General features: G+C 37.2%; 4 protein-coding genes across 7 annotated transcripts; 2 read left to right on the forward strand and 2 right to left on the reverse strand.

Moving 5' to 3' along the window:
• Positions 1 to 555: 555 nt before the first annotated feature.
• LOC114740585 (uncharacterized) lies at positions 556 to 1,455 on the reverse strand. Its single transcript, XM_028928757.1, has one exon. The coding sequence runs from the start codon at positions 1,453 to 1,455 to the stop codon at positions 556 to 558; it is 900 nt and encodes a 299-aa protein (XP_028784590.1).
• A 3,294-nt stretch (positions 1,456 to 4,749) lies between these two features.
• LOC114740626 (envoplakin-like) lies at positions 4,750 to 10,646 on the forward strand. 2 transcript variants are annotated; one of them, XR_003739699.1, is made up of 4 exons: positions 4,750 to 5,875; positions 8,500 to 9,186; positions 9,543 to 10,410; positions 10,488 to 10,646. XR_003739699.1 is itself a non-coding variant. In XM_028928811.1 (3 exons), exons 1-3 carry the CDS (start codon positions 4,790 to 4,792, stop codon positions 10,113 to 10,115), a joined length of 2,346 nt encoding a protein of 781 aa, XP_028784644.1. In that variant the 5' UTR covers positions 4,750 to 4,789; the 3' UTR covers positions 10,116 to 10,646. The 2 variants fall into 2 exon arrangements, 1 of the variants encoding a protein (XP_028784644.1); XM_028928811.1 differs by having other exon boundaries at positions 9,543 to 10,646.
• Positions 10,647 to 12,602: 1,956 nt separating this feature from the next.
• Positions 12,603 to 16,016, forward strand: LOC114740627 (uncharacterized protein At1g76660). 3 transcript variants are annotated; one of them, XM_028928813.1, is made up of 4 exons: positions 12,603 to 12,894; positions 14,025 to 15,201; positions 15,533 to 15,771; positions 15,907 to 16,016. In XM_028928813.1, exons 1-3 carry the CDS (start codon positions 12,856 to 12,858, stop codon positions 15,733 to 15,735), a joined length of 1,419 nt encoding a protein of 472 aa, XP_028784646.1. In that variant the 5' UTR covers positions 12,603 to 12,855; the 3' UTR covers positions 15,736 to 15,771; positions 15,907 to 16,016. The 3 variants fall into 3 exon arrangements, with proteins under 3 accessions (XP_028784646.1, XP_028784647.1, XP_028784645.1); XM_028928814.1 differs by having other exon boundaries at positions 15,533 to 15,768; XM_028928812.1 differs by having other exon boundaries at positions 15,533 to 16,016.
• A 1,225-nt stretch (positions 16,017 to 17,241) lies between these two features.
• LOC114740617 (UPF0047 protein YjbQ-like) lies at positions 17,242 to 20,784 on the reverse strand. The gene is made up of 7 exons (XM_028928799.1): positions 20,536 to 20,784; positions 19,962 to 20,022; positions 19,780 to 19,874; positions 19,662 to 19,695; positions 19,439 to 19,493; positions 19,313 to 19,355; positions 17,242 to 17,631 (listed from the first exon to the last, which is right to left on the reverse strand). The coding sequence occupies exons 1-7, from the start codon at positions 20,719 to 20,721 to the stop codon at positions 17,560 to 17,562; spliced, it is 546 nt and encodes a 181-aa protein (XP_028784632.1). The 5' UTR covers positions 20,722 to 20,784; the 3' UTR covers positions 17,242 to 17,559.
• Positions 20,785 to 25,429: the final 4,645 nt, after the last annotated feature.

Genomic DNA, 25,429 nt, shown 5'->3' on the forward strand with positions numbered 1-25,429 from the left:
TCCAGAGTACTTGCATCGTAGGGGTGGTAATGCAGTGCATAATCAGCTTTATCATGCCTTCAGGAAGCTGGGCGTCCTTGAGTGTGTCTTCAATGAAACTCCATTTTAATCGATCAAATGCTTTTTCTAAATCAACTTTGATTGCCATCCATCCTTTCTTGCCTCCCTTCCTTCTCATTGAGTGAATAACCTCTTGAGCAATAATGATATTGTCAGTGATGTTCCTACCTTTAATGAAGCTTGATTGGTAGGGGAGAATAAGCTCTAGCATGAGGCTTTTGAGACGGTTAGCCATTAATTTAGTGATCACTTTGTATGCAACTGTGCAGAGGCTGATTGGGCGGAATTCATTGAGAGTGCGCGGCCTTTCAATTTTTGGTATTAGAGTGATGAGCGTTCGGTTGTGTGAAGGATCCATGTGTCCTTCAACAAAGAAATTCTTCACCATTTCGCAAAGGGAATTTCCTGCTACCTCCCATTGGTGCTGATAAAAGAGTGCATGGTAACCGTCTATCCCTGGCACCTTAAGAGGTTTCATGTCGTACAAGGCTTGCTTTATTTCTGTATTAGTAGGCGAGGCAGATAAAGTAGACCAAGAAGAAGAAGGGAGGAGGGGAAACAAACCTTTGGGCGTGTATGGTTGGTAGGCTCATTGTGGGTTGAGTAAAGATTGGAGTAGTAATTTTGGGTCATCTGAAGGAGGATTTGTTCATCAGTAACCCATTCACCGCTTTCATTTTGGAGGGCAGCGATTCTGTTCTGACGCCTTCTGATTCTTGCTTGGGTGTGGTAATAAGATGTATTTCGATCCCCCAGGTTGATCCAGTTTGCACGAGACTTTTGGAACCAGAGGAGTTCCTCTTGGAGACACACCATTTCGTAATCAGAACGAAGAGTGATGTCCAGTTCATTGAGGTGAGAGGAAAGGGGGCGCGTTTCTAGAGCACGCTGGACCCCATTGATGCGACCCCTCAGTCTTCTCTTATTTTTACCAATTTCACCAAATACTTCATGGTTCCACTGCTGGGCTGCTATGGCTAGATTTGCAAGGTTGGTTTCAAGGGGTAAGGATGGGGTCCAGTTATCACGCACCGGGCTTGGGAAAAGTGGGTGTGTAGTCCAGGCTGCAAGAAATTTAAAGGGCTTCGGTTCAGTGGGTCCATTTTTGAGTCCAAGGTCAATCCAAAGTGGCCGGTGGTCAGAGGCAATTTGGGAAAGGTGATGGATCTTGGAAAGGGGGAAGGATTGGATCCAGGAGATGTTTGAGAGGGCACGATCTAGTCTGGCAAGGTAGAGGCCCCGACGCCAAGTAAAGTGTGGGCCTATGTAGCCTAAGTCGACTAGGCTATTGGTTTGGGTAAAGGATTGGAAGAGTGGGCATCCACGCGTTCGGCCAATTGAGTTGCTATTCCTTTCATTGGATGAGAGAATAGCGTTGAAGTCTCCTGCGAGCATCCAAGCCTCGTGGCCCTGGGGGTTGTGCTTCGAGAGCTCATTCCAGAGTAGGGAGCACTACTTCGGATGTGGGCTGGCGTATATGGCCGAGAAAAAGAAATGTTTTTGGCTATCTCTGAGGGTGATTGAGCAGTGTATAAATTGGTGGTGACTTTCTAGCACGTCGACACTGATTGCTTCTGTCCAGAGGATCCATATGCCTCCTGAGAAACCATTTGCCTCCACTCTATATGAGTAAGGAAGGCCTATTTTTTTGATAACTCTGTCAACCTTGAGGCCAGAAATTCTAGGTTCTACCAAGACCACGAGCATCGGCTTATAATCTTTAATAAAGGACTTCAGCACTGTATGGAATTTGGGCGCTGCCGCGCCTTGACAGTTCCATATAAAGACAGACATAATAAAGATGGTGGAAAGGAGTGTGGAGCTAGCACTCCATGTTGGCATTGCTCGTCGCATCGATATCTTCCTCAGAGATTTCGGCGGAGTCAGCGTCCTTAGAGGGATCCGTCTCGTCCAGAGATTTGGTTATGGCTTGTACGACCTCATCTGCAAGCATTGGGTATGGCTCATTTTGTCGAGCTTTGGGCTTGCGGATCACTATACTCGCTTGCTCTTTAAGACCCAGCTTTGGGTTACAGGGGTCGGGTGTTTAGCTCTAGGCTCAGGTTGTTGGGGATGGTTTGGGGTGGGCTGGCCTTGGGGGTTGGTTGGAGAATGTGAACTAGGATGGGGGATGGTGACAGCCTGGTGACAGGTAGGGTCAAGAGTTGGGTTTGCGGCTTTGTAGACGCGGCTAGCAAAAAGGCTGTCAGGATTGGGTATGGTTCGGGTGCTTTCTGGTTGGTCTTTCTTGGGTGTGGTGTCAGGGGTGGGTACAGGTCTGTTCTTATTGCTCCGAGGTTTCACTAAAGAGGATTCTTTTCCTTTTGCTTTTGAGCGGTCAGGGCTAACGGGAGGGTTGACATTTACTTTGTTGGGTACTGTAGCTTGCATGGTTGCATGGTCTGGGATGGTATCATCGGACTTCAAGAGGTCAAACCTGGAACCACTGCTTGCACCTTTTTGGTTATTCATTTCTGACATCTTTTTCTCCTCTTTGTCTCTTCTTCGTCGTCTGGCCGGGGCCTGCATCCAAGCACCGTACAGGCTGTCGGCGTTCATGGTTTGAACTTGAGGCTCCGTCGCTGTCTCCGGTTGGGGTTGGAGCAATGGTGCTCCGGTTTCATCGATTTTCCTCGGGCAGACATCCTTGAGGTGACCGTAATGCCCACAGTTGTAGCATATTGTGGGTAGCCCCTCATATTCCACCAGGAGCGTGCGGTTGTCAACTTCTATTTTTGATGTTAGGGCCCGGGAGAGATCAATGAGCACTGCCATCCGAGCGAACCTGCCTCTTTCTCCGGAGGCTGTGTTGTAGTCGATTCTGAGAACTTTTCCTAGAACCTCTCCAATGGCTCTAATCACACTTTTTTTGTAGTATTTAGCTGGCAAGCTTAGGAGTCGAATCCATCCCATTACGTGGGAGGTCCTATGGGTCCAGGGGAGAAGTCAAGCATCCATGGTTGAACGGTGAGGTAGTGGCCGAATATGACCCAAGGGCCTCCTAAAAGTACTTCGGTGTAGTCACGTTCGTTGCTGAGTTTGGCAATAAAACAGTTGTTTTCCAAGTCAGTTAGTTGCACCGGGCCGGTGAGCCTCCAGAGGCTGACCACCTTATCCCTTAGGTCTGCATACCTAATGTTTCTTCCCAGCATTTTAATGACAACTGAGTATTTCATGCTGTCATTGAGCAAACGGTGGACCCTCTCTGAGAAGCTGATGGAAGGAATGGGCCCTTGTTTGTTGATGGTAACATCTCCATCCTGGAAAAAGAAGTCTTCTCCGTCTTCCTGCTTCTTGGAGGATTTGTTAAGGAGCATGTCCTTGAAGGAAGGTGGGTTAGTTGCCTTCCTTGCGTCCTCCGGTATCTGAGGTACGACTTCTTCTTCAGCCGACGTCTCATCGTCATCTGACTCGATGGGGTCATATGAGAGCATATCCAAATCATTACCTGCACGAAGGTCCCGTATCTTGACCTTCTTGGTTGAGCGGTTGTCGTCGGGGTGTGGTGGGATTTCGTCTTTCTCCTGGAGCGTAGTCGAGAGAGAGCGTTCCATTTTTTTCTTAAAAAAAAAAGTTAATTTATACACAATAGAAGTTAAGTTGTACAAAGTCTTTAAACATTATTTGCCAATTAAATTTTTAACAAGGATTTATCCCAATTTTCTCAAAAAACTATTGGTAAATGTTAATGACTACGGTGGTGTTTGGATGAAACCAAATCATGGTTTAGAGAATAGCTTTTGGAGAATAGATTTTGGATAAATAGATTCTGTGAATAGATTTCAGAAGAATAGATTTTGAGAATATATTTTGAAAAAAAAAGTGATTTTGATAAAGTGAGAATATTTGAATAATTGTTATCAGAAACTTTTTTTTATATACAAATTACTAAAAATGACATAAATTAATATGATAATTAGATAAATGATAGATTTTAATTTATATTTTTATTTGAAATAATAAATTTGTAAATAATAAATTATATATGAAAAATATAATTAATATTATCTCTGGTCCTTAGTATAAGAGCTAATTGGGTATTTCATTTAATTTTGAATATAAGATATCAATCTATCTTGTCTCATACATTTATTTATTTTTTTAAAGTAGTCTTCATGTTAATTTGCACATCCCAATGCATATCATTAATAGGTGTTTTAGAGAATGCAATACCTATTTATTATAAATAAATAATTTAACTAATTTTCTTAATATTTACAAATTAGTTTTCTAATTCTTACATAAAGAATCAAAGGTAGTAATTGATATGTGTGTGTGTGTGTGTATATATATATATTTATTTATATCCCAAACCATGATTTTATACCTTTAAAAGCAAAAAAAATTCCCTTTATGAAAAACCATGCTTTTATACCCAAAACCATGATTTTCAAATAAAAAGTGATTTTTTTAGAAAAAAATAAAAAGTGATTTTGAAAAAAATTATAGTGTTTAGTTACTTTTATACAAACCATAATTTCAAATTAAAAAGTGATTTTAAAAAAATATACAGTGTAGTGTTTGGATGTTTTTCTTTCTTTTTTTTTTTTAAACCATGATTTTCTCTTCAAAACATGGTTTGAAGTAAAACCCAAACACCCCCGTACAAAAACACAACGGGGAAGAAACGAGGAAGCGAAGCTACTTTTGAATTTGGCCCTCGACTTCCAGTTCGGTTGGGCTTAGCTATCAGAAACTGATCCTCAGATTTTTGTGAATTGGAAGTCGAATGATGGCAGGAAATGGAGATGATGATATCGATTCGCTATTTGAGGGGATGGTCCTATTTAATCCTTCCCAAATTCAAGAAGACCCCAGCCCAGATGATCAACAACACGATCGTACTGATGACAGTCTTCAACATCGTCAAGATGATCTTCCTACGACATCTGCTGTCGCACCGTCACCTTCTTCGCAGCCCCTCGATGAAAATCTCTTCTCCGACCTCACACTTGTCACTTCCCTCCCAAATTCTCAAGGAGCTGAACTTGAGCTTCCCCTCCATTCAGAATCCCATCAACCATCCGCAGGCACAAATGAATCTGTACTTGGCGCTGATGCCGCCGGTGCTTCGGCCGCCACAACAACTACCACGAGACAGAGTTCCAGAAAGAAAAAGCGAGCCGGCTTGAGGATAGGATATGGTAGAGACACCGTTTCTGACGATCTGCCTCATCTTCCTTCTCCGCCAGTTGAACATCCTATTCCGATTTCTAGTCACATCGGTTCTGAAACCCCTGATGTCTTGCAAAACGCCTATTCCTTGCCTGATGTGGATGCCCTTGCGTCCCATCCCCCAGAGATCACCTCGGATGCTGTTGTTATCCCACCAGCCGATGAATCTTCTCATGATAATTCCAAATCTGAGATTAATCCTAATCAGAAAGAAGAAGAAACTTCTCCGGGAAGTAAAACTTCTCATGATTCTTTGTCTGAGTCAGAGTTTCGACAGATCAAGGCGCGGATAGATGAGAAGCTTAACAGTGCCCATCAACTGGTAGCCTCTGTTTCTGCTGTCCGGAAGGATTCGATCAGGAATAGAAGAAAAGCCTTTGAGAATGCGAATCTTGCTTCTGTTAAGTACATGGAACTTGAAATGCAGTTGGAAGAAGCCTGTGAAGCCGAAGATTTTGAAAGGGCTGAAAGGGTCAGCCAAGACCTTTCGGCTGCTGAGAAGGAGAAACAAGCTTGCATGAATTCATTGAGGGAGGCAGATGCGTTGATCGATTCTGTAGATTTTAAGATGCAGCAGGCACTTGACTCCCAAATTGCTACTGAGGAAGAATGTGCAATCTTACTGGAGCAGTTTGCAAAGGTTAGTCCGAAGAACCAAAGACGTCTTGAAGGATGTAAAATTAAGTTCTTTTTACAATTTTGCTACTTTGTCACCTTTCTAGCTCGCTCATATCTAAAATTAATCCACGACGATTGTCATCGTTGTTGTTACAGACAAAAAATGCTTTACACCCTAGCTTGCATAATTTTAAAATCTACCAGGACACTGTTTATTAGCTTTGGTGGAATGTAAACCAACCTTCTAAAGTCCGGAAGCTAGGATTTCTGTAGCGAACTCGTAGCTTATATCCTACTAATCAATGAGACTCATACTTTTCTAGAGTAAGCAAATCATGTATATGCCGTACCGTAGTTGAGAAGATTGCGAGAGAGAAGAGTACACTTGGACTTGGTTAGTTGTTCTTGGAGGATTTGTTTAATACCTTTCTTTGGTTTGGACCCCGTACGGGAGCAGAGAAAAATGAGGGTTTAGATATTGTAAGAAAGAAGGGTTCACTTGGTTGCTTGCCAACTTGCTGTTGGCCTGTAAGAGAAGGGGACTGGGATCTTGGTAATTTCGTGTCTTTGATTGTTTGTCTTGGAACGTCTGAACATTGCTGTAGCAGGGAGCAACAGTGGCATTTCCCCTTAGAGCTTGCCTCTCTCTAGCTTTGTTTAGTCAACCAAGTAAGAACCGTCCATTACCAGTGGCACGTCACCCATGTGAATTGCCATAATTCATCTCTGAGTCTCATATACTTCTCTTTCTTGGCACCTTATGATCTGAATATATATACACACACACACACACACACATTTCTTTGCATCATGGGCATTCCCCTCTAGCCTCTAAATTCAGCACCTATGTGACAGTAGCTTTGAGTACTCTGCTGGAAGGTCTTTTTTTAGGGCTCCTTTCCTGAAGCAGCAAATTGGATTGCAAATATACCACTCCTTTATATATACAAGCTATTAGAGAATAATACAACTGTACATCAGAATATACCATCTACCAGTGGAGAACCACTCCTTAGCTTAAGCACTTTTAATAATCATTGTTTGATTTTGGCACTTATGTGTCAGTCTTGATTTTAGCTATCCATTGAAATAATTACCATGTCTCATTCTAGCATAATTTTGAAAATCTTCTGGTAGATAAATGAGGAATTTGACAAAACAAACGCATGGAAAATCCTTGGAATTATGTTTATAAGTAAGATATAACTTGTATTGCATTTTACAAATAGTAGTGTTGATAGCATTATAAACTTTGACTAGCAGGTTCCTAAGCCTTTTCATGTCTCCTAAATATGAAGCCTACACAGTTCAAAAAGAACATTTGTGTCTAACACTTACATTGGACGCTATGGAGCTCCTCAAATTTGACTGATATTGTGTCCATTTATCAGAGGACACAAATTTTGATCATACCTGAAACTACATAACTCTTCAAAATCTCTGCAAGTAATCACTATGAAAATTACACATAAGAAGTATTAAAAAGAGCGGGGGTTACTATGATTTCAGCTACCATCCACTTTAGAAGGAGACTTATTTTCAACTTTTTAGGTTAATCTTGGTGCCAAGCCTTCTAAAAATATGGAATATACAAAATCTTGAATTTTTTCCCTAAAAAATTGCTGGATTCGATTTTGGGTTTTGATTTTAGAAATTTAGCTAATGTTATTTGCATGATGAGCATATTGTGCAAAATCATGAGTTGATGCGCTTTATAAAGAAGCCTAGGGCTTGTGATTGAAAATTAGTGATAGATGGCTATGAGTTATGACATAAGTGCAAGTAGAGGAAAATTCAGTTAATGAGCTCAGAGGACCTGAGTTTTGAGGTAATTTCTTGAAATATCCTAATCTTATCTGAATATTTAAAACCTTGTGGATGTTAAACTATCTTCATTTCATCCACTTAAGGCTTGAAATAGATTGGCAGACTTAAAATGAGGTACAACTGAATAACATAAAACTTTTTTCATTGTAATTACATTTCTGTTCTGACAACCATTGACATGGATAATCTGCCCTTAATGATAAAAATTAGGGTAAAATGGAGTTTCCCGTTAGGTGATTTCAACTGTTTTCAATTTGCGACCATATTTTTTGTCAATTTTTTACTGAGAGTTCCGTGACTTTTCTTGGTTTTTGAGACTGCTCAACTCACACAGGGCTAGAACAGTTATCCTTTCCATATGGATAAATGTCAAGCCATAATATGGAAATTAAGATAGGATAGCAAGGTGCCATGAGCAACATGTCTCGGAAGAGTAAGATGTTTAGTTTAGCATGTTCCATAATCTAATATTTTATGATTGACCTACCAGTTCGAGTAATGTAAACTAAAATGGATGTGATGTCGTTTTGTTGGAAATATATTGAGGATATAACAGTTAAAACTTTTGATTTTAAGCTAGACTGCTTATAATTCTGTTACTCAATGTACATGCAGAATCTAAAGAATACTGGGAGTCAACTATCAATTTTGATTTGGCATATATCAATACTTGTTTTTGCATATTCTCCTACAACAAGTACTCTAGTATCTATCCAGACAATTTCTGTTTTTGTAGAATAGAGAACTTAGGGATATTTGTGTTAAATGTATTGTGTGTTTTCTGGGGTCCCTCTAACGCTTATAATTCCTTTCTCTCAGAATGCTGCAGATAAGGCGGATCTCACCTTGAGAGAAGCAGCCTCAATGCATTCAATAGAAATGGACAAGTGGCTTTCATCTTCTGAATCCTTGGAGGTCAGAAAGATGGAACTGGAGATCGAGTCACAATTTATGAGTGAAGCTCGGGTGGAGTTGAATAACACTATTGAGCATTGTATCCTGGATGATAAAAGAGAAAAAGAGAACCTTTGTAAAAGAAAGGACATCTTAATGGATGAGCTGGAAAAGCTACTTGCTCTAGTCAAACAAAAAGAAATGGAAATTGCACAAAATGACTCTCATATCGAAGCTGTAGAAGAGAAAATATCTAATGTGGTTTCTGGATTTCAGGAGATTCAGTCAAGCATTGATGTTAAGTATGATAACTTGCAATCTGTCCTTGCTCAAGTGAGCTCAGAGACTGAAACTTTGTCTCTAAAGAAGCAGCAAATTGATGAATTTCTGAGTCAGGAAGAAGGGACAGGAGCAAAGCTGATGGAACTTGCTAAGACTTCTGAGGAAGAAGCAAAAGGATACCGTGAAGTAGTTGGTGCAAGAAAAAGCCTCATGTCATCTATATTGAAATCCAGGGAGGAAAAAGTGGCGCTTGCAAACAATGAAGAAAAGCTTTCTGAAGATGTCAAATTGCTCCAAGAGGATGTTTCTGCTGCCCGAGCTTCCTTGCAGGTTATTTCTTATACTAATTTCTTGTGTTTATTGATCTGTTTATATGCCTAGAGTGTGAAGAATAATCACCAAGATACAAGATCCCTATGTCACGACGGTCACGTTAGGCCCCTCTGCTATGTAATAAACTATTCTTTTGTGTGACGGCACAAGCTAAGCTACTTGAGTATATATTAGCTTGAAATGCCACATCTGGCTCTCATGTGAATCAATTCAGTGATATTTTGAATTCATTCTTTTTGCCATTTTACCCTTACTAATGACTCGGTTGCTTGTTCATGTGAAGTGTGATGACATTAAATTTTCTCCTGATATACATTGATAGCCACTTTGTTCAAATGTTATGGTTTTTACAGGAACTATCTTCAAGAAAATCAGGCATTCAGCAAGATATAGCATCTTTAAAGCAGAGGATTATTTTCATAGGTAAAAGAGTCCCAGAACTCGAAGCAGAGAAGAAAGTTGCTACTGCTGCTAGAAATTTCAAGGAGGCTGCACGGATAGCTAGTGAGGCCAAGTCACTGTGTGTTGAAAAAGATGGCATGCAGATAAACATGGACACAAGCAGTTCAAATCTTGAGAAGGTTGAGGAAGAAATCAAAACTACCCTTAAACAATTGCAAGAGAGCGAGGAAATGATTCTATTGAAGGAAAAGGAATTAGCAATGGCCAGATTTCAGAGGCTACTTTTGACAGCTGGTACTGCCAGAGCAGAAAAAGCCGCCGCATTGGAGATGGGTGATGAGGAAGAAGCTAATCTCCTGCTCGCAGAAGCCGAAGCTGCAGACTGTGAAGCTGAGAAACTTCAATCAACATACAATATCAAGGCTGAAGATTTCACAAACTTAAAAAATCATTTCATTTCAATTGATCTCGTGTCTCATCTTGGCGCAAAACAGTTGGCAGAATTAGCAGCATCACATCACTAATTTTCTGGTTGATTTTTCAGATTACAGTGGATTTTGTGATATTCAATGGACAATTTTATGGAAGAAGATAAGAATTCTGATGGCTATATGGTGCTGGAAGTCCTGATACGTGTCTCAAGTCTTCCATTGGAGCGCTATAGAGACACTGTTTTCTTGTTTCCCTGCATTCATATGATTGCCAGATCAGAAGATTATCCAAAGCTGTGCTTCTTCTCTAACTTCCGAGCTGTTCTGCCCCTACCAGTGAAAGAACAGAGATCAACCACAACAGACATGACAGAGTTTTATTTATAAGGTTGCCACTATGCTTCAAGATTTATGTTGGGAATATGTGCTGTTACAATTGATGATATTGATGGGCTGCATTGGCAGATCATCTATATCGAGGGCCCACCTAGGTTCTGATGACAGTGGCAGCATCTTTGGTGTTGTTTTCTCCTCCCTAAAGAGGCTTTATCTTTGGCTGTTTGAGACATCCATCATATGCCTTGTGTTTTGAAGTCTCTGAAAATTAGGTCCTCTGACTCTAAAGCAACATTGCGCAGCAGTTTTTCTCAGGAAGGGAAAAGAATAGAGCGGCTTTCTTGTTTGGAGGAGTACCGTATGCCCCGTATCCTTTCTAGCGGATCCGGACAACTTCAGACGCCTCCCGGTGATTTTCCGCATGAGAGATTTTGTTGTTGTTGTCGTCTTTTAATTTTAATAGATATAAAATTTAAAATAGACGTAATTTTATAAATAATACTTCTTCAAAAAAAAAAAATTACCATTGTTTTGCAAATTAAAAATTTTAAATTTAGATTATTTAAATAATTCACTAATGAGTAGTGAGCACAATAAATCAGGACCGTTGGACAGGGCTCCAGGTGGTTACGCATCTAATTCCTTTCAGATTTTTTTTTTCATATAAGTATTATTCTAATATCATTTGAGATATTGTCGGATATTAAATATGAGTATTTTTTTAACGAGAATTTAAATTTTAGTTCATCATATTATAAGAAAATAGTTTTTTTAATGAGTTCTAATCTTTGTTATTTTTCAGGTTGTTGTTAATTTGTGTTAAATGGTTATGTTGTGGGCCAATGGATTTATGCCAATTAAAGGCAAAAGAGTGGAGGCTTGCAGTTATACTATTTCCGGTCCTAATTATAAAATCTTCTTTATAAATTATAAATGAGGTTTTATAATTAGAATCGGAGGAAGTGCTTGTAATGACGGAAATTAATTATATGAATCCTGAAAAATCCATATTCATTGAAATTAATTATACTTGTAAAAGGAAAATTTTGGTTCCAAAATTATATGCTTAATCATTTTTAGTGAAGATTTCTATCGGCTGATTTGATTAACAATGAATGACTTGTCCTGAATGATAATTGTCGCTTCAATTTCATTAATTGAAAAGAAGGGATCTTCCTTTAAAATGAAGTGGGTTGAATGCCGCGAGTTGTTGTAAATTTCTTTTAGATTGTTTCAGGCCAAACAAAACAAAAAAAAGGGAGAATTACATTCAAGTTCCACACAAGAGAAATAATCACTACAAAGTTCCAAGTAATAACCTGAGCAGCCTGAAATAACAAGTCCTACGGTGAGAATGATAACCTCTAAGACTTGTTTTTTAATTACTTGGGACCTCATTGTAATTCTCCCAAAAAAAAACGAGATCTTTTGGATGTAGGTAATTGAAGGGGATAGCGTGAATAATTTTATACAATTATTAAATTTAGTTTTAAAAATATTTTTAGCCCATTAATATCTTTCAAGTCTTGACAGCTAACTGTTACATGTACATAAAATAATTATTTTTCTTCATCAAAGATCTCGTTTGTTTTATGTGAATTTTAAAATGTAAATATTTTTTTAATATCATTAGTATAATAAGACAATTTAATAATTTTAACAAAAACATATGACGGGCCTTCACAACTAGGATATGAACCTATAATACATCATCATTATTATTAAAACAAGTGGGAGATATTTTTCAGTCTAATTTAATCTCTTATAATATGTTAAATTACAGCTCAAATTCTCATTAAAAGAAATACTTATATTTAACACCCGACAGTAATTGGAAATCTGCTTCCTATGAACAGCCAAAATAAAAAATAAAAAAAAGAGCGGTGATGAATCAACAAGACACTACTGCTAAATTTCTATAACTAAATAACAATGAAGCACATAAGGACAATGTCAAGGCGCTTGAAATGGACGGGACTGAACTACTAACTAAAACGAAACTATAAAATTTAATTAATTAGTTGAGAATATTATATAAAACAAATTAATACTTTGTAACATATTGTGAGGAAATCACCGGAGGAAGTAATTTTTAAAAAGTCTGAGGTAGGAAATGCATATCTAAAAAGACGAAATTGACGTAAAATATACTTTGTTTTTGGAATAAAAAATGTAAGAAAGAAAAAGAAAAGCAAAGCAACTCTGTCTTGTCTGTCCCGGACGGTTCGCTCTCACTTTTTCTCTATCTTCATCAAGCTCCAATCTTTTTCGCTTTTGTCTTTCTCTGTCCTTTGAATGAACGTATGAATTAATAAATATTCTTCATGTAATCTCCTTCTTCTCGCATCAAAAGTCCAGGTGGTGTCAGCTTCTTGTGATGAACAAGTGTGAGAATGATCCGTTTGGCCTAACTTATTAGTGTCCTCTCACAAACCTGACATTGGGAACTGGAAAAACCACTACCAGCTCAGTGTAAAGGCCCTGGTACTGAATACTGATGGGGTCCGAGCAAAATCGATTTCCTCAGCAGGAAGGGGTATTGCTCTCAATCTCTCACATCCTGCTTTAGCTTGAAATTTGCATAGTTGGATTCTAAATTACTGAAGCTTGCTTTATCCCTGAGGGATTGACTATAGGGGTTAGATCTGAGGTACTTGGTGCAAAACCTAACTCCAATTTTGTTTGTTTCCGATTGGATTTCACGTTCTTCGTTTGCTTGTGCTCGTTTTAACTCTTAGATGCATGTGCCTGTCTCAGATCTCGCATTGAGCGGCTATAATTGTGTTTGCACCTGAGAACCACAGCTTTTTTTTTTTTTTTCTTTTTTACTTTTTTTCCCCTGGTTCATCTTCTTGTTACTCTTTAATCTGTTAGTCTGTGGATCGTAATGGACGATAAGAGCCTCTACAGCTCTCAATTTGCTCTTTAGGGTCTTCTTGTTATTAACTGATGTTGTCTCGCTCCCCCCTTGGTTTCTCTTCAATTGAAGGTTATTTCTTCATGCCCGAACTACATTTGGATGGATCTGGTGGTCGAATTTTCAGCTTCGACAGCCTCCTCCTACTATTCTCTGATTGTAGTTTTTTCAGAGATTTATCACTTGGAAATTAAGTTTAAGAGTGTTCTAGTTTGATTCTCTTCGGTGCAACTGCTCTTCTTTCTCTTTTTCTTTGGTTGAATTAAATTGCTAGGTCGGACTAGATTGATAGTCCGACTTCCACACTCGTCTAGTTTTTGAAAATGGTATAAATGCCCATTTGAATGCACTTTCCCAGGAAAGGGGAAAAATGATCCAAACGGGGTGTAAACCTATTAGAAGAGCTTTGTTTTAATCAACCGCAACAGTTTGTACAATTCAGTCCCATGTCATATCAAAACGCTGCCAAAGTTGATCTGTGGTTTGCTATTTCTGTTGGATCATTTGATTTCAATGCTTATGTATTGTTGATACCTGAAAAATTCAAAGATATTCAATCTTTTGAAATAAATATATTGTTTTTGTCTGTGCTCCTTTGTCTGTTTCGTCTTAAAATGCTTTTGAGCAGTTTAAGTGTGACAAGCAAATCAGTGTTTCAAAAAAAATCCTCAAGACGTATTTTTTCTTTTCATATCTATTCGTAAATGGTCTCCTCCGTTTGAATAAGTGTGTGATATCTGTATTAACAGCGAAAGAGATGGGGAGGATGCTGGAGTGCATTTTCTTGTTTTGGTTCGCAGAAAGGGGGGAAGCGTATTGTACCCGCATCTCGCATACCCGAGAGCAATGGACAGCCTGCCCAGCCAAATGGGCCTCCGGCAGTCAGGTTGACAAATCAAGCCACAGGACTAGCTCCTTCTCTTCTTGCCCCACCTTCTTCACCTACATCCTTCACACATTCGGCTCTTCCTTCAACTGCACAATCACCTAGCTGTTTCTTGTCATTATCTGCCAACTCACCTGGAGGTCCTTCATCTACAATGTTTGCCACTGGACCATATGCTCATGAAACACAACTGGTTTCTCCTCCTGTCTTTTCAACTTTCACTACTGAGCCATCCACTGCTCCCCTCACTCCTCCACCTGAGTTGGCTCACTTAACAACTCCCTCTTCCCCAGATGTACCGTTTGCTCATTTTCTTTCTTCTTCAGTGGAACTCAGGAACGGTGACAAGACTAACTACATCGCTACAAATGATCTTCAAGCTACATATTCACTGTATCCTGGAAGTCCTGCAAGTAGCCTTTTATCTCCAAAATCAAGGAACTCTGGTGATGGTTTATCATCTTCTTTTCCCGAACGGGAGTTCCCTCCACAGTGGGATCCATCACTATCTCCCAAAAGTGGAACATATCAAAGTCCTGGGTCTCGAAGGCTTTCTGGGCAAGATACTAATGGTGTTACAATGGCATCTCAAGACTCAAATTTCTTCTGCCCTGCTACCTATGCACAATTTTATTTGGATCAAAATCCTCCATTTCCTCATAATGGTGGGAGGCTTAGTGTCTCCAAAGATTCGGATTTTCAATCTACCGGTGGAAATGGACATCAGAATATCCATTCTAGAAGTCCAAAGCAAGACGTGGAAGAAATAGAAGCTTACCGAGCATCCTTTGGTTTCAGTGCAGATGAAATTATCACCACCCCTCAATACGTGGAGATTTCTGATGTAATGGATGACTCTTTTACTATGACTCCCTTCACCTCTTCTAAGTCAGCTATGGAAGAAAGCACAGAGTCTCCGCTGATGAAAGGATTCAAAGCTCAGGAGACACCAGTGGCTTCGCAGAGTCGTCTCAGATTAGAATCAGGCTATGCTGCAATGGATGGACGCAGTCAGCACCCACTATACCAAGGATATGAAGGTATCCTGTGTTTACCTGATCTGTTTATTTCATTACATATTAAAACATTAGAGAAACTCACTTATATTTACATTAACTTCCATCTAAAACTAGAGTCAATTGAGTAACTGGACCCTTGATGTGCTGTGGTACTTTTAAGGTTAAAATTTATGCAAAGCATGTTGATCATCTATATATGTTTTATTTATGTAGTAGATATCACTAACGGCTTAAAAAGTGGTGGATAATTTTGTTGAAGAGTCGTTGTAATGGAGTAGAATTCCCGTGCCTCAACTTTATTGCGTTTTCTTTACACCCCAATAAGCAAATGTTCCTTTCATGCATGTCTCAGATATTAAATCCCAAAGGCATAGCGGCAACAGCTGTTCTGGAGCTAGTACACCAGGAAACGCCACTGATGTATTCTTTAAAATGGGGTCATCCCGAGTCAGTAAAAAACATGAAATGGGGCTGTCTTGCTCTGATGCAGAGATTGACTACAGACGGGGCAGAAGCTTACGAGAAAGAAAGGGAAATGGGATATGGCATGACTAGGATTTAGTGAATCGGTGAAGAAACAGATCGATGGTTGTTTGTATTAATTTAAAGCTTCTTCTTTTTTTTCTTTTTGTTCTTTTTAAAAAAATAGAGTAAATGAAACTCTTCTCTTGGGGTTCTCTAATAGATGGACTGTTCTAACCTGGATCTAACTAATGCTGTGGTCAGGTGTTTGCCAAGAACATGCTGATCAATGAATGTAGTATCGTATCCAGCGAAGTTGCAATTGACAAGTCCAGTTTCATGTTTTGCGTGAATGCAGTTTGAATTTACTCAAACCATATTGGCATAGCTAGTTTTGTTTTGACCATATGATGTATTTATATGCTCATTTGAGATATACCCAGCTGCGGGAACACCAATACTTTGACAAATTGGGTACCAACTGTTTATGTGGGTGTATGAGTTGTACAAAATATGAAGGTATAGATTTGACCATAATGAGCAATTGGCACCAAGTTTGCAAAGTAGGTTCTTTTAAGTATCCTCATGAAACTAGCAATTTCTTGCTAATCTGTGTTCTGGCAAGTATTCCTTGTTGCCAAGAGTAATTTCCTATGTCACTTCGTTTCTCGGACATCAAACTAATGTTTGCCTCGAGTCTCATCCTGCTAAACGGCCAATCATCCTCCGGGGACGCCCAAATATGAAAGGGATGACAAAAATTAATAAGATCCAATTCAAATTAAATTGAAACAAATCCGTTTGATCAAATTTGATAGATCAGATTATCTGTATAAAAATTTTACCAGAAAGTTTGACATCACCGCGGAATCCTTCCCCATACGAGACATCATGACAAGACATGGGAATTTAGAATAGACGTGGCCATCCTTGCTTCGTGAGAATGCCTATGATCCTTGAGAACAAAAGAAAGTAGAGTGTGCAGATTTTGGCTAGGAAACGCCATGTCATGCAAATCATAAACAGGGTTAATATTTCAAGAATTTCGATTTTTAAAAATGCTAAAACCTATCCATATGTCGCAGGTTCAGGGTTGTCTTTATGGATGGGAACTAGTCTGATTGCCTCCCCACTGTTTGCTTAGATTGTTTGTTTTCGCAAATTGAAAGGAATATCACAACCAAAACCCTCGGGGATTCCACCCGGGACCCAATCGAACAAATTCAATTTTCCCGGAAGGGTGTGACTTTAAACACCTTTGTTACTTCTAAATTTATTGGAGATATGGGATTAAATAGGGATTAAGGATTATGAAATATTAGATGAAGAATACGTGAAAACGCGTTACATTGTTTACATTATCAAGCGAACAATGCGCAAGCAGAAGCGTTAAACAGCATTACAATTTAGAATTTTTGTGAATATTTAAAATAGTTAAAAGGGAAAAATATTCACAACTGATATTTATTAGTTCACCTTCAATTGATGAGTCCTTCGGCCTAAAAGAAAAATGCTTAGCTCATCTCGGCACGCAAGTGGAAGAGCTCGCAGCAGGTCCCAGCACAGATCGAGAATGCATTGACCATTGAGCCTCCACCAAATCAAAATATGTTGTTTTCTAATTTCTATTTATTTTATTCCAACATACAAATCGGATCTCTGACTACTGAACCCGAAGGGAGCGCGGCAGTGTTAGACCTTCACGGAATGTGAAAGAACAGAGCTCTGACATGTACTACCGCGATCAATATGACACACGGAATCACTGAATTCAAGTTCTTGCCAGAGTAATGTAAAAGTAATTGGTTCAAAAGCACAAATAAAAAAGGTAAAAGTAAATCTACACAATCCGCTACATATCTTCAGGTTTGTCCTTGCCACAGGTACAGCAGGCGAAGGACAACATATATTGGGACCTCATATTCCATTCAGAGTGACGACAACTCTGCGGGAGGTAGGATAATCCCGATGCTCACAAAGCCATATACCCTTAAGCAAGATGAGGAATAACAAGCATTACTAATTTTAGTTAGGATAATTAAAATAGAAATTATTCAAACTGGGAGATCATCTAGTAACAGTTGTTTGAAAGGTTAATAAAAAAATCATGGCTCCTCATATTAGCCAAGTCTCCATCAGGCATCATATCATAAACAACAAAGTAAGATGTGATCAGAGGACATCCAAGGGCATGATATAAAACTTATTATTTTGCAAGTAATACTTTCATTTTGGATATCTAAGGAGAGAAGAACAGATATTCACACTATTTTTCCTCAACAACTTCTAGCCCTGCAAATGAACTAAATAGCTGCCACAAGATTCATCACATACCATGAATTGCTGGCAGATCAACATGCTTAGATCCTAATTCTCAATCTCTCTCTCTATATATAATCACACACACACACACACACACACAACCCCCCTCGGGTACAGTTCCTTAACATGGAGGGGAAGTTTTTTGAAAGACCATATCATGTGACTTTTTAAGTTATAAAAGATACTCAGAATCTCAGATATTAAAATGTTTGAGGGAAAAAAAAAATCATCAAAATTGTATCCAAGTTTTGTCCTTGTTTGAATTACATCGGCACATGGCACAGCACCGCAGCATGCAGCACAAGGTGGCAATCAGCATGTGCTACAGCTGTGGTGATGCCGAAAACAAATAGGCCAATGGCACATGGCATGTTCTGCATTAAGAAGTCTGCTTTCATCATGAAACATTTTAAGTTTGAGATGGTATTTGACTTTCCAGAACAGTAGTGAATTTCGCAGCCCCTTTTCCTCTTCCTTAATATTCCGTTCCTCCCTGTCTCCAACCACCCTCTCTTTTTCCTTATACTCTCCCTCAGTAAGCCTACTAGTTTGGTTTCCAAGGCAATATTAGCCTTTTCATCCCTCAAATAGATGTCACCAGTCCTGTTATTTTCACTTTCTGTGGGCTCCTATAGTTGGGCTGTGCGTAGATATCGGGTAGAAGGTACTTAGGGAGAGAGAGAGAGAGAGAGAGATATGGCAAAGGGTGAACATACAGAATCCACCAACCCGGCTCAAGGGGGAGCTACTAAACTTTATTATATTTGGTCAATATATGTGATAATTGGGCGATTCTTGCCCTTTACCTTCAGTGCGTTTAATTGAATTATATATTTAGAAATTTTCAAAAACAAGACACTTAAAAAGATAGTGAAGTAAAGTTAATATCATCACAAGTAGAAATATAATTAGTTCTATTGCCATTATCATCTTTATTTTAAATAATGAAAGGTCCACAATTTTAATCTATTAATAAAGATTATATTCTGAGTTTCTCTTTCAGATGACTATGCTTATCTATGTCATACTCGGTAAACTAGTGAAGGCAAGAGTTTTTGAAAAGCTGTTCATAACAAAACTATAGATTTAATTATCACCAAAAAAAAAAAAAAGATTTAACCCAGCAACTCGGTGTTACTATAGACCGTCAAGCTTGAACAACAATTCAAGGTCCATAGAAGTTCTAACTGTTAATGAAAAATCAGTGGTCATCCAGGAGCATTTTATTATAAAGTGCACCCTGCACTTTTAAGTAGTGAAATCCAACGACAGTTGAGATAAAACTCCATAAGTTTCATCTTAACCAAGAAAATTTTTGGATAAATCATTGCAAAATCATTTCGGTTACCTGCCATGTCCCCATGTTTAGCTTTCCATTTGTAATTGGTATCCTGAAAATACAAAAATATCAGTAAACGATATCACAGTGATAGTTTTTCAGAATTAATTAATTTGAACAAGGAGTATTTCTCACGTGAGTGTGGAACCAAACATTGATGATTTGATATGTGCTGGCATGTCATCTGGGCCTGCAAAATTTCAAGGTTAAAGAAGATTGACGCAAAAATTATATGGATTCACAATGTCGCCGTTTGTGAATTCAGTTCACCATTATTTCATTAGCATGCAATTAGAATGCGGTGTAAAAGCAGCTTCAAAAATTTGAACGTAATGGTAAATTAAAAATCAATACTAACCCTCTAAAGTATGCTTCCAAGGTGCAGATGGCCCCTACATGAGATATAGAAATACGTGTCATGTTCTACAAGAGAATATATATTGTTATATTGCAATAGAAGCAGGAGACAAACCAACCTCAGGAACTACAATATTGAGAAACCTTTCTGTATCATCACGAACATCAGAGTCATAATTCTCATTGATGGTAAGAGAAGCACTAGTGTGTTGCACTGCATTCCTCATTAAAACTAAAAGATCAGTCTGTGCAAACCATATAAAACACACAATGGAGAGAAACAAATCGTATATATACGTACAGAAGAGATGTGCTAGGCCACACTTGAATCCAGACAAGTCCTGCTCAATTTCTTTTACAATCTGTCACAATAAAGTAACCAATGATTATATGTTTAATGAAGGACCAAACCTGCATAAGGTCAAGATGTAAAAGCATAGATAGAAGTCACAAGACAACGAACTCATACAGTGAGGCAGGTTAATAATCCCATCGACAGCAACAGAATAATAAATTGATGATGTTAACAAGACAGTAATTAAACCGGAACGTCGAAACAAGTATAAAATTGACAGAACGATCAGATGCTGCAAATGCCTTTTTTTTTTTTTTTTTGCGATGATAGCAAGAATACGATATCTGAGTTCTAGTTATCGTCACAAAAAGGTCCAGTATTATTGATTCCCCTGTGATGAAGCACGGTTTAGTTTATTGCTACAGGGACGTGATTCTCGGTAAATCTATTAAGCGAGAAAAAAGGCCAGTGAAAAATGTATCTATGACATCAGCGTCGGAAGTAAGAGCGTAGACAAATTAGAAGACGAATAAGTAGGGTTTTCAGAAAGGCGATTCAATGGAATTGATAATTAGCTCACCTTAGAAGTGATGAGATGACAACCGCGTTTGTGAGGAGTCAAAGTAATAGTTTTCTGAGCCCACTTCGGAGCAGCAGCCTCAGCCATGGAGCTGAGATCTTTGAACTTGGTCGGATTTGTATGCTGCGACTTAACGCGAAGCGGAACCTTGGCTGCAAAACACAATGGGGAGGCCTGCATCGGCATAGTTCTAAATTCGATTCGAGCCTGAGACCTGTAGGATTTGGGTCCTGCCTGGAATGGAAGCCACGTGAGGAGAGAGAGGACGCATCCAAGCAATCCATTTATTAAGTGATTTTTTTCTTCCAGGATTCACGTAAACGCTTCTCAGCCATTTGTTTGTATATTTAAAAAAAAAAATTGCAAACCATGGGAAAAATGCTTTTGCATCTTATAAAATACTTCTCCGATACTTAATAAAAAATATAATTATTAAATTTATTTTAGTTCTAAATATAAAATTTATTTTTTATATTTATTAATTTTTCTAAATTACCTCTATAAATACTTCATCAACCATAATCAACTAAGTGAAGAAAAAAAATATTAAGAAAGATGATTATGGTGTTTTAGAAAAAATATTTCATATTTCTTATAATTAACTAACGTATCTAACTTTCTTAATCTAATCAAATTAATTAAATAGATCTTATATTAAGAATCAGATGAGTAAGTTTTTCAGGTATTTATTTTATGTAACGCAGAGTTATTGAAAATAAGTTAGCACAGCCTTGTTGTTAGCTAGAAAAGTTGACGGAGATGTTAGAGGATGGTTACCTTATGCAGATAGTGTGTTATTCTTGGATGACCCTGACTTGTGTCATTTTATAACCCAAAAGAACATGGTCGCCTTTGCTAAGTTAATAGGTTTCATTAATATTCATACTATTTTTGGTGTGAATAAGTGGCGTCATGTATGATATTATACATATGAAATAACGCTGCCTAGTGTTCGGTGATATATAACACTGGCTGTATTTTTTTTTTTAAAAAAAAAAAACTGTCTTGACAACTTTGTCCTTAAAAATATATTCTTAGCTAAAATTGTTATCCTATATTAAACTTCGGGAAAAATAAAACTCTTCTAGTCCTAAATAAAATATCTTTATATTAGTGTATATAAGGGTCTTATATTTAGGATCGGATCAGTATTCCGCAATAGATGATAACTGATTAACATTTTTTTCTCGTTGTGAAATTGTAAGCACTATGTGGTTTAGAATTTTAAATGTTAGCAAGAAAATAGATTAAGAGAATAATGATAAATCATTATTTCGTGGTCAGGGGCAGTATTTATAATAATGAGGATTGGTCATTGAAGTGTCACGTGCATTGAGTTTCTAGATGGGGCGTGGCCGGGGGCAGGGGAGTGTGCTGCCTGCGCGTGGCAAATGAGGGGGCAGCTATGCATAGAGCCGCAGAAAAATGAAAATACGAATTTATCTGTTTGAATAAATAAAAATAAGCCGAAAAACTAATCAAATTTTATAGCATGCAAAGTCAGGCCTAATTAAATTAAAGTACTAATATACATCAGTATGACGAATTAATTATTACTCTATAAGTTGATAATGTATTTGCATTCATTAATATTTACGATCGGCATATTAAAAGGCCCTCACCCACGTAATGGATACTGTTCCCAAGGTTAACTTCATCACGTCCCGAGAGCCAAAATGAAGCTTTTTATCTTAAAAATAGGACTAAAGTATAATTTTAGTATTTTAATTTTACATGAAATTATAATTTGGTCTCATAGCTTCCAAGAGTATGTTCGTAGTTCTTTAATCCTAAAATTATTAATTTAAAATGATATTCTTTTATAACAATTATGATTATTTTAAAAAATAAATTTAATATGTTAGTATTTGAGAATATTTTAGTATTTAATATCAAAATTAAAAGACCAAATCTAAATTTCAATCTAAAAATAAAAGTGTATATATATAATGTTGAAATTATCAGAGAATATGATACTCCTCCGGTCCTAATTATAAGACCCAATTGACTTATTTGAGGAGATTAAGGAAGTAAGTTAAGTTGGTTATTTATAATAAATAAGTGTTGTCATTCCTAAAATATCCTTGCTAATTAAGTATATTGGCTAAAACTATCATTATTAGAAGGATTATCTTGGAAAAAAATGCATAAATATAAGAGACAAAATGGATTGGGTCTTATAATTAGGACCAAATAAAAAGTCAAATTGGGTCTTATAATAAGGACCGGAAGAGTATTTTTTAAGAAAATTATTTCATTTACATTCCTCGTTCTAATTTTTTCCTGATAAATACTCTAAAGTAGTAGTAATAGTAATCGTTTTGATGATGAGAGCGGGTGAAGCTACGGACTAACGGATGCTCCCGCGCCTGGGAGGCTGGGACCCCGAAGGGAGCACGTGTCCACACTCCGCCGTCCTTCCTCCAAAGTCCAAACGGTCTTTCTAGGCTCTGGCCTCCTCTTTGTACTTACTTACAAAAAACGCCGCCCAACAAAATTTATTCCATCCTTGTCTCTCTCTCTCTCTCTCCTCTCCCTTGCTTTTGCCTTTGCACCCTCCAATCAGAGGATTTCTTAAGGCTCAGATTATTTATAAACCTAGATTATAAGCGTACATCTGTCTTGGATATTCGACAAGACTATACATTTATCTGATTTAATTTCTTATATAAATTAAAATCACATATTCTATCTCATTAATTGAGGTAAATGAGGGGTTAAAAGAATAAGATATGAATATTTTGCCTTGCCAAAATATATACGCCCACTAGTTACATCCCTTGTCTTTGGCTTTTTTATCTATATACAATAAATAGTAAAACTATATATCAAAATACTGCATTTTAAAAACTATTTACCAATATGCTGCATTTAAAATCGTTCTTGACAAGAACGATTTTAAAAATTACACATAAGTGGTTCTTGGCGTGAATGATTTCTGAAATCATTCACGTCAAGAACGATTTTACTTTTTCCTGTTCACTCTCTCACATACGAATCTCTGTCAATTTACATGCAAAATAAGAATCCTTGACAATGCTCCCATGAGACTACAACATCTGGATTAAAATTTGAAAATTCCAATTTTTAAAATTTTTTAAATAGAGCTTGATGAAATTTTATGTCATTTCCTCTTCTTTTTATTTTTCTTATACCAAACAATACGTAACAAAAAAAATTATGCTTTGATTGTAAATTTTTAATTGTAGCAATTAAGTTGTAAGACTAAATTATTATTATTATTATTTTGGTCATAGACATAAAAGGTCCATGCCCAATACTTGATTTCTCATCAAACCGAACAAATGCCACACAACTGGCTTTTTTACCAAAATATTACAAAGAGTAAAATTATATGCTAATATGCTGCACTTTTAAAAGTGTTTATTAATATGCTACACTTAAAATCGTTCTTCAGGTGAATAATTTTTAAAATTATTTATCTGCTGAACGACTTATTCATTTAACAAATGTTTACGTCAAGAACGATTTCTAAAATCGTTCACGCCAAGAACGACTTGTGTGTAATTTGAAAGTCGTTCTTACCAAGAACGATTTTAAGTGCAGATAAATGCCACACAAGCTTTCATGCACATCAAGGATAGATTATGAAGAAATTGTTCAGCAGATAAATGACTTTAAAAATTATTTACCTAAAGAACGATTTTAAGTGTAGTATATTAGTAAATACTTTTAAAAGTACAGCATATTAGTATATAATTTTACTCTTTGTAGTATTTTGGTAAAAAAAGCCTGTCGTGTGGCATTTGTTCGATTTGAAGAGAAATCAAGTATTGGACATGGACCTTTTGTGCCTGTGGCCGAAATAATAATAATAATAATAATTTAGTTCTACAGCTTAATTGCTACAATTAAAATTTTACAATCAAAGCATAATTTTTTTTGTTACGTATTATTTGGTATGAGAAAAATAAAAAGAAGAGGAAATGACAAAAAATTTCATCAAGCTCTATTTAAAAAATTAAAAAAATTGAGATTTTCAAATTTTAATGCAATATAGATGCTGTAGCCTCATGGGAGCATTGTTAAGGATTCTTATTTTTGCAAGTAAAATTGGCAGAGATCTGTATGTAAGAGAGTAACAGGAAAAAGTAAAATCGTTCTTGACATGAACGATTTCAGAAATCGTTCACGCCAATAACGACTTGTGTGTAATTTTAAAATCGTTCTTGCTAAAAACGATTTTAAGTGCAGTATATTGATAAATAGTTTTAAAAGTGCAGCATTTTAGTAAATAATTTTACTGTTTATCGTATATTGGTAAAAAAGCCCTTGTCTTTCGTGTACTGGTAACCTTAGAGCATATGAACCCGACTTGAATCCATTCCCGGTAAGTTCTCTGCTTTTCTACCCACTCATTTATTTTATGATAATATATAATAATTATTTTTGACGTCCTTCTTGGTTATATTTAGATTATTTTCATTGATCTAGCATAAATGATATGGCATTGGAATAAATTGTTAATGTGATTATTTAGATTCTTAGAATAAATAAATATAAAATGCATGATATTATTCAATGGAAATACTTATTAATTTTAATTTTCACACGCACAATATAAAAGACTGTCAATATATACCTGGTCGAGGAGGATGAAAAGAAAGCGAAGAAGACATGACAACACAAATGAGAGAGAAGGGACGTTGGGTCAAGAATAAACAGTATGGAATAGTGGACAGTGATCAAATCAAACTTGCACGCAAATAAAATCTCTCACGTCAACCAAATAATGATATGCAATTAATAAGAATATAATCCACATTTTAACTTGATAAAGATGCTGGTTCAAATATTCTCAACATGAAATATCTCATCAATAACTAATCCGTAAGTATTTTTATAAGTGCCATTAATTTTTTTTTTACCGGAA

This window comes from Neltuma alba, unplaced genomic scaffold (genome assembly GCF_004799145.2).
Source record: "Neltuma alba isolate B1F8T4 unplaced genomic scaffold, ASM479914v2 tig00003186_pilon, whole genome shotgun sequence".
NCBI classification, from domain to species: domain Eukaryota; kingdom Viridiplantae; phylum Streptophyta; class Magnoliopsida; order Fabales; family Fabaceae; genus Neltuma; species Neltuma alba.

What these genes read in the sequence shown, in the direction of transcription:
- LOC114740585 (XM_028928757.1), bottom strand. Translation starts at nt 1,455, where the DNA reads ATGCTCGCAGGAGACTTCAACGCTATTCTCTCATCCAATGAAAGGAAT.
- LOC114740626 (XM_028928811.1), top strand. Translation starts at nt 4,790, where the DNA reads ATGATGGCAGGAAATGGAGATGATGATATCGATTCGCTATTTGAGGGG. An exon ending in TACTGGAGCAGTTTGCAAAG is followed by an intron (nt 5,876 to 8,499) that starts GTTAGTCCGAAG and finishes CCTTTCTCTCAG; the next exon opens with AATGCTGCAGATAAGGCGGA. An exon ending in CTGCCCGAGCTTCCTTGCAG is followed by an intron (nt 9,187 to 9,542) that starts GTTATTTCTTAT and finishes TGGTTTTTACAG; the next exon opens with GAACTATCTTCAAGAAAATC.
- LOC114740627 (XM_028928812.1), top strand. Translation starts at nt 12,856, where the DNA reads ATGGGGTCCGAGCAAAATCGATTTCCTCAGCAGGAAGGG. An exon ending in GATTTCCTCAGCAGGAAGGG is followed by an intron (nt 12,895 to 14,024) that starts GTATTGCTCTCA and finishes CTGTATTAACAG; the next exon opens with CGAAAGAGATGGGGAGGATG. An exon ending in ACTATACCAAGGATATGAAG is followed by an intron (nt 15,202 to 15,532) that starts GTATCCTGTGTT and finishes TGCATGTCTCAG; the next exon opens with ATATTAAATCCCAAAGGCAT.
- LOC114740617 (XM_028928799.1), bottom strand. Translation starts at nt 20,721, where the DNA reads ATGCCGATGCAGGCCTCCCCATTGTGTTTTGCAGCCAAGGTTCCGCTT. An exon ending in TGGCCTAGCACATCTCTTCT is followed by an intron (nt 19,875 to 19,961) that starts GTACGTATATAT and finishes TGAGGAATGCAG; the next exon opens with TGCAACACACTAGTGCTTCT. An exon ending in TCAATATTGTAGTTCCTGAG is followed by an intron (nt 19,696 to 19,779) that starts GTTGGTTTGTCT and finishes TATCTCATGTAG; the next exon opens with GGGCCATCTGCACCTTGGAA.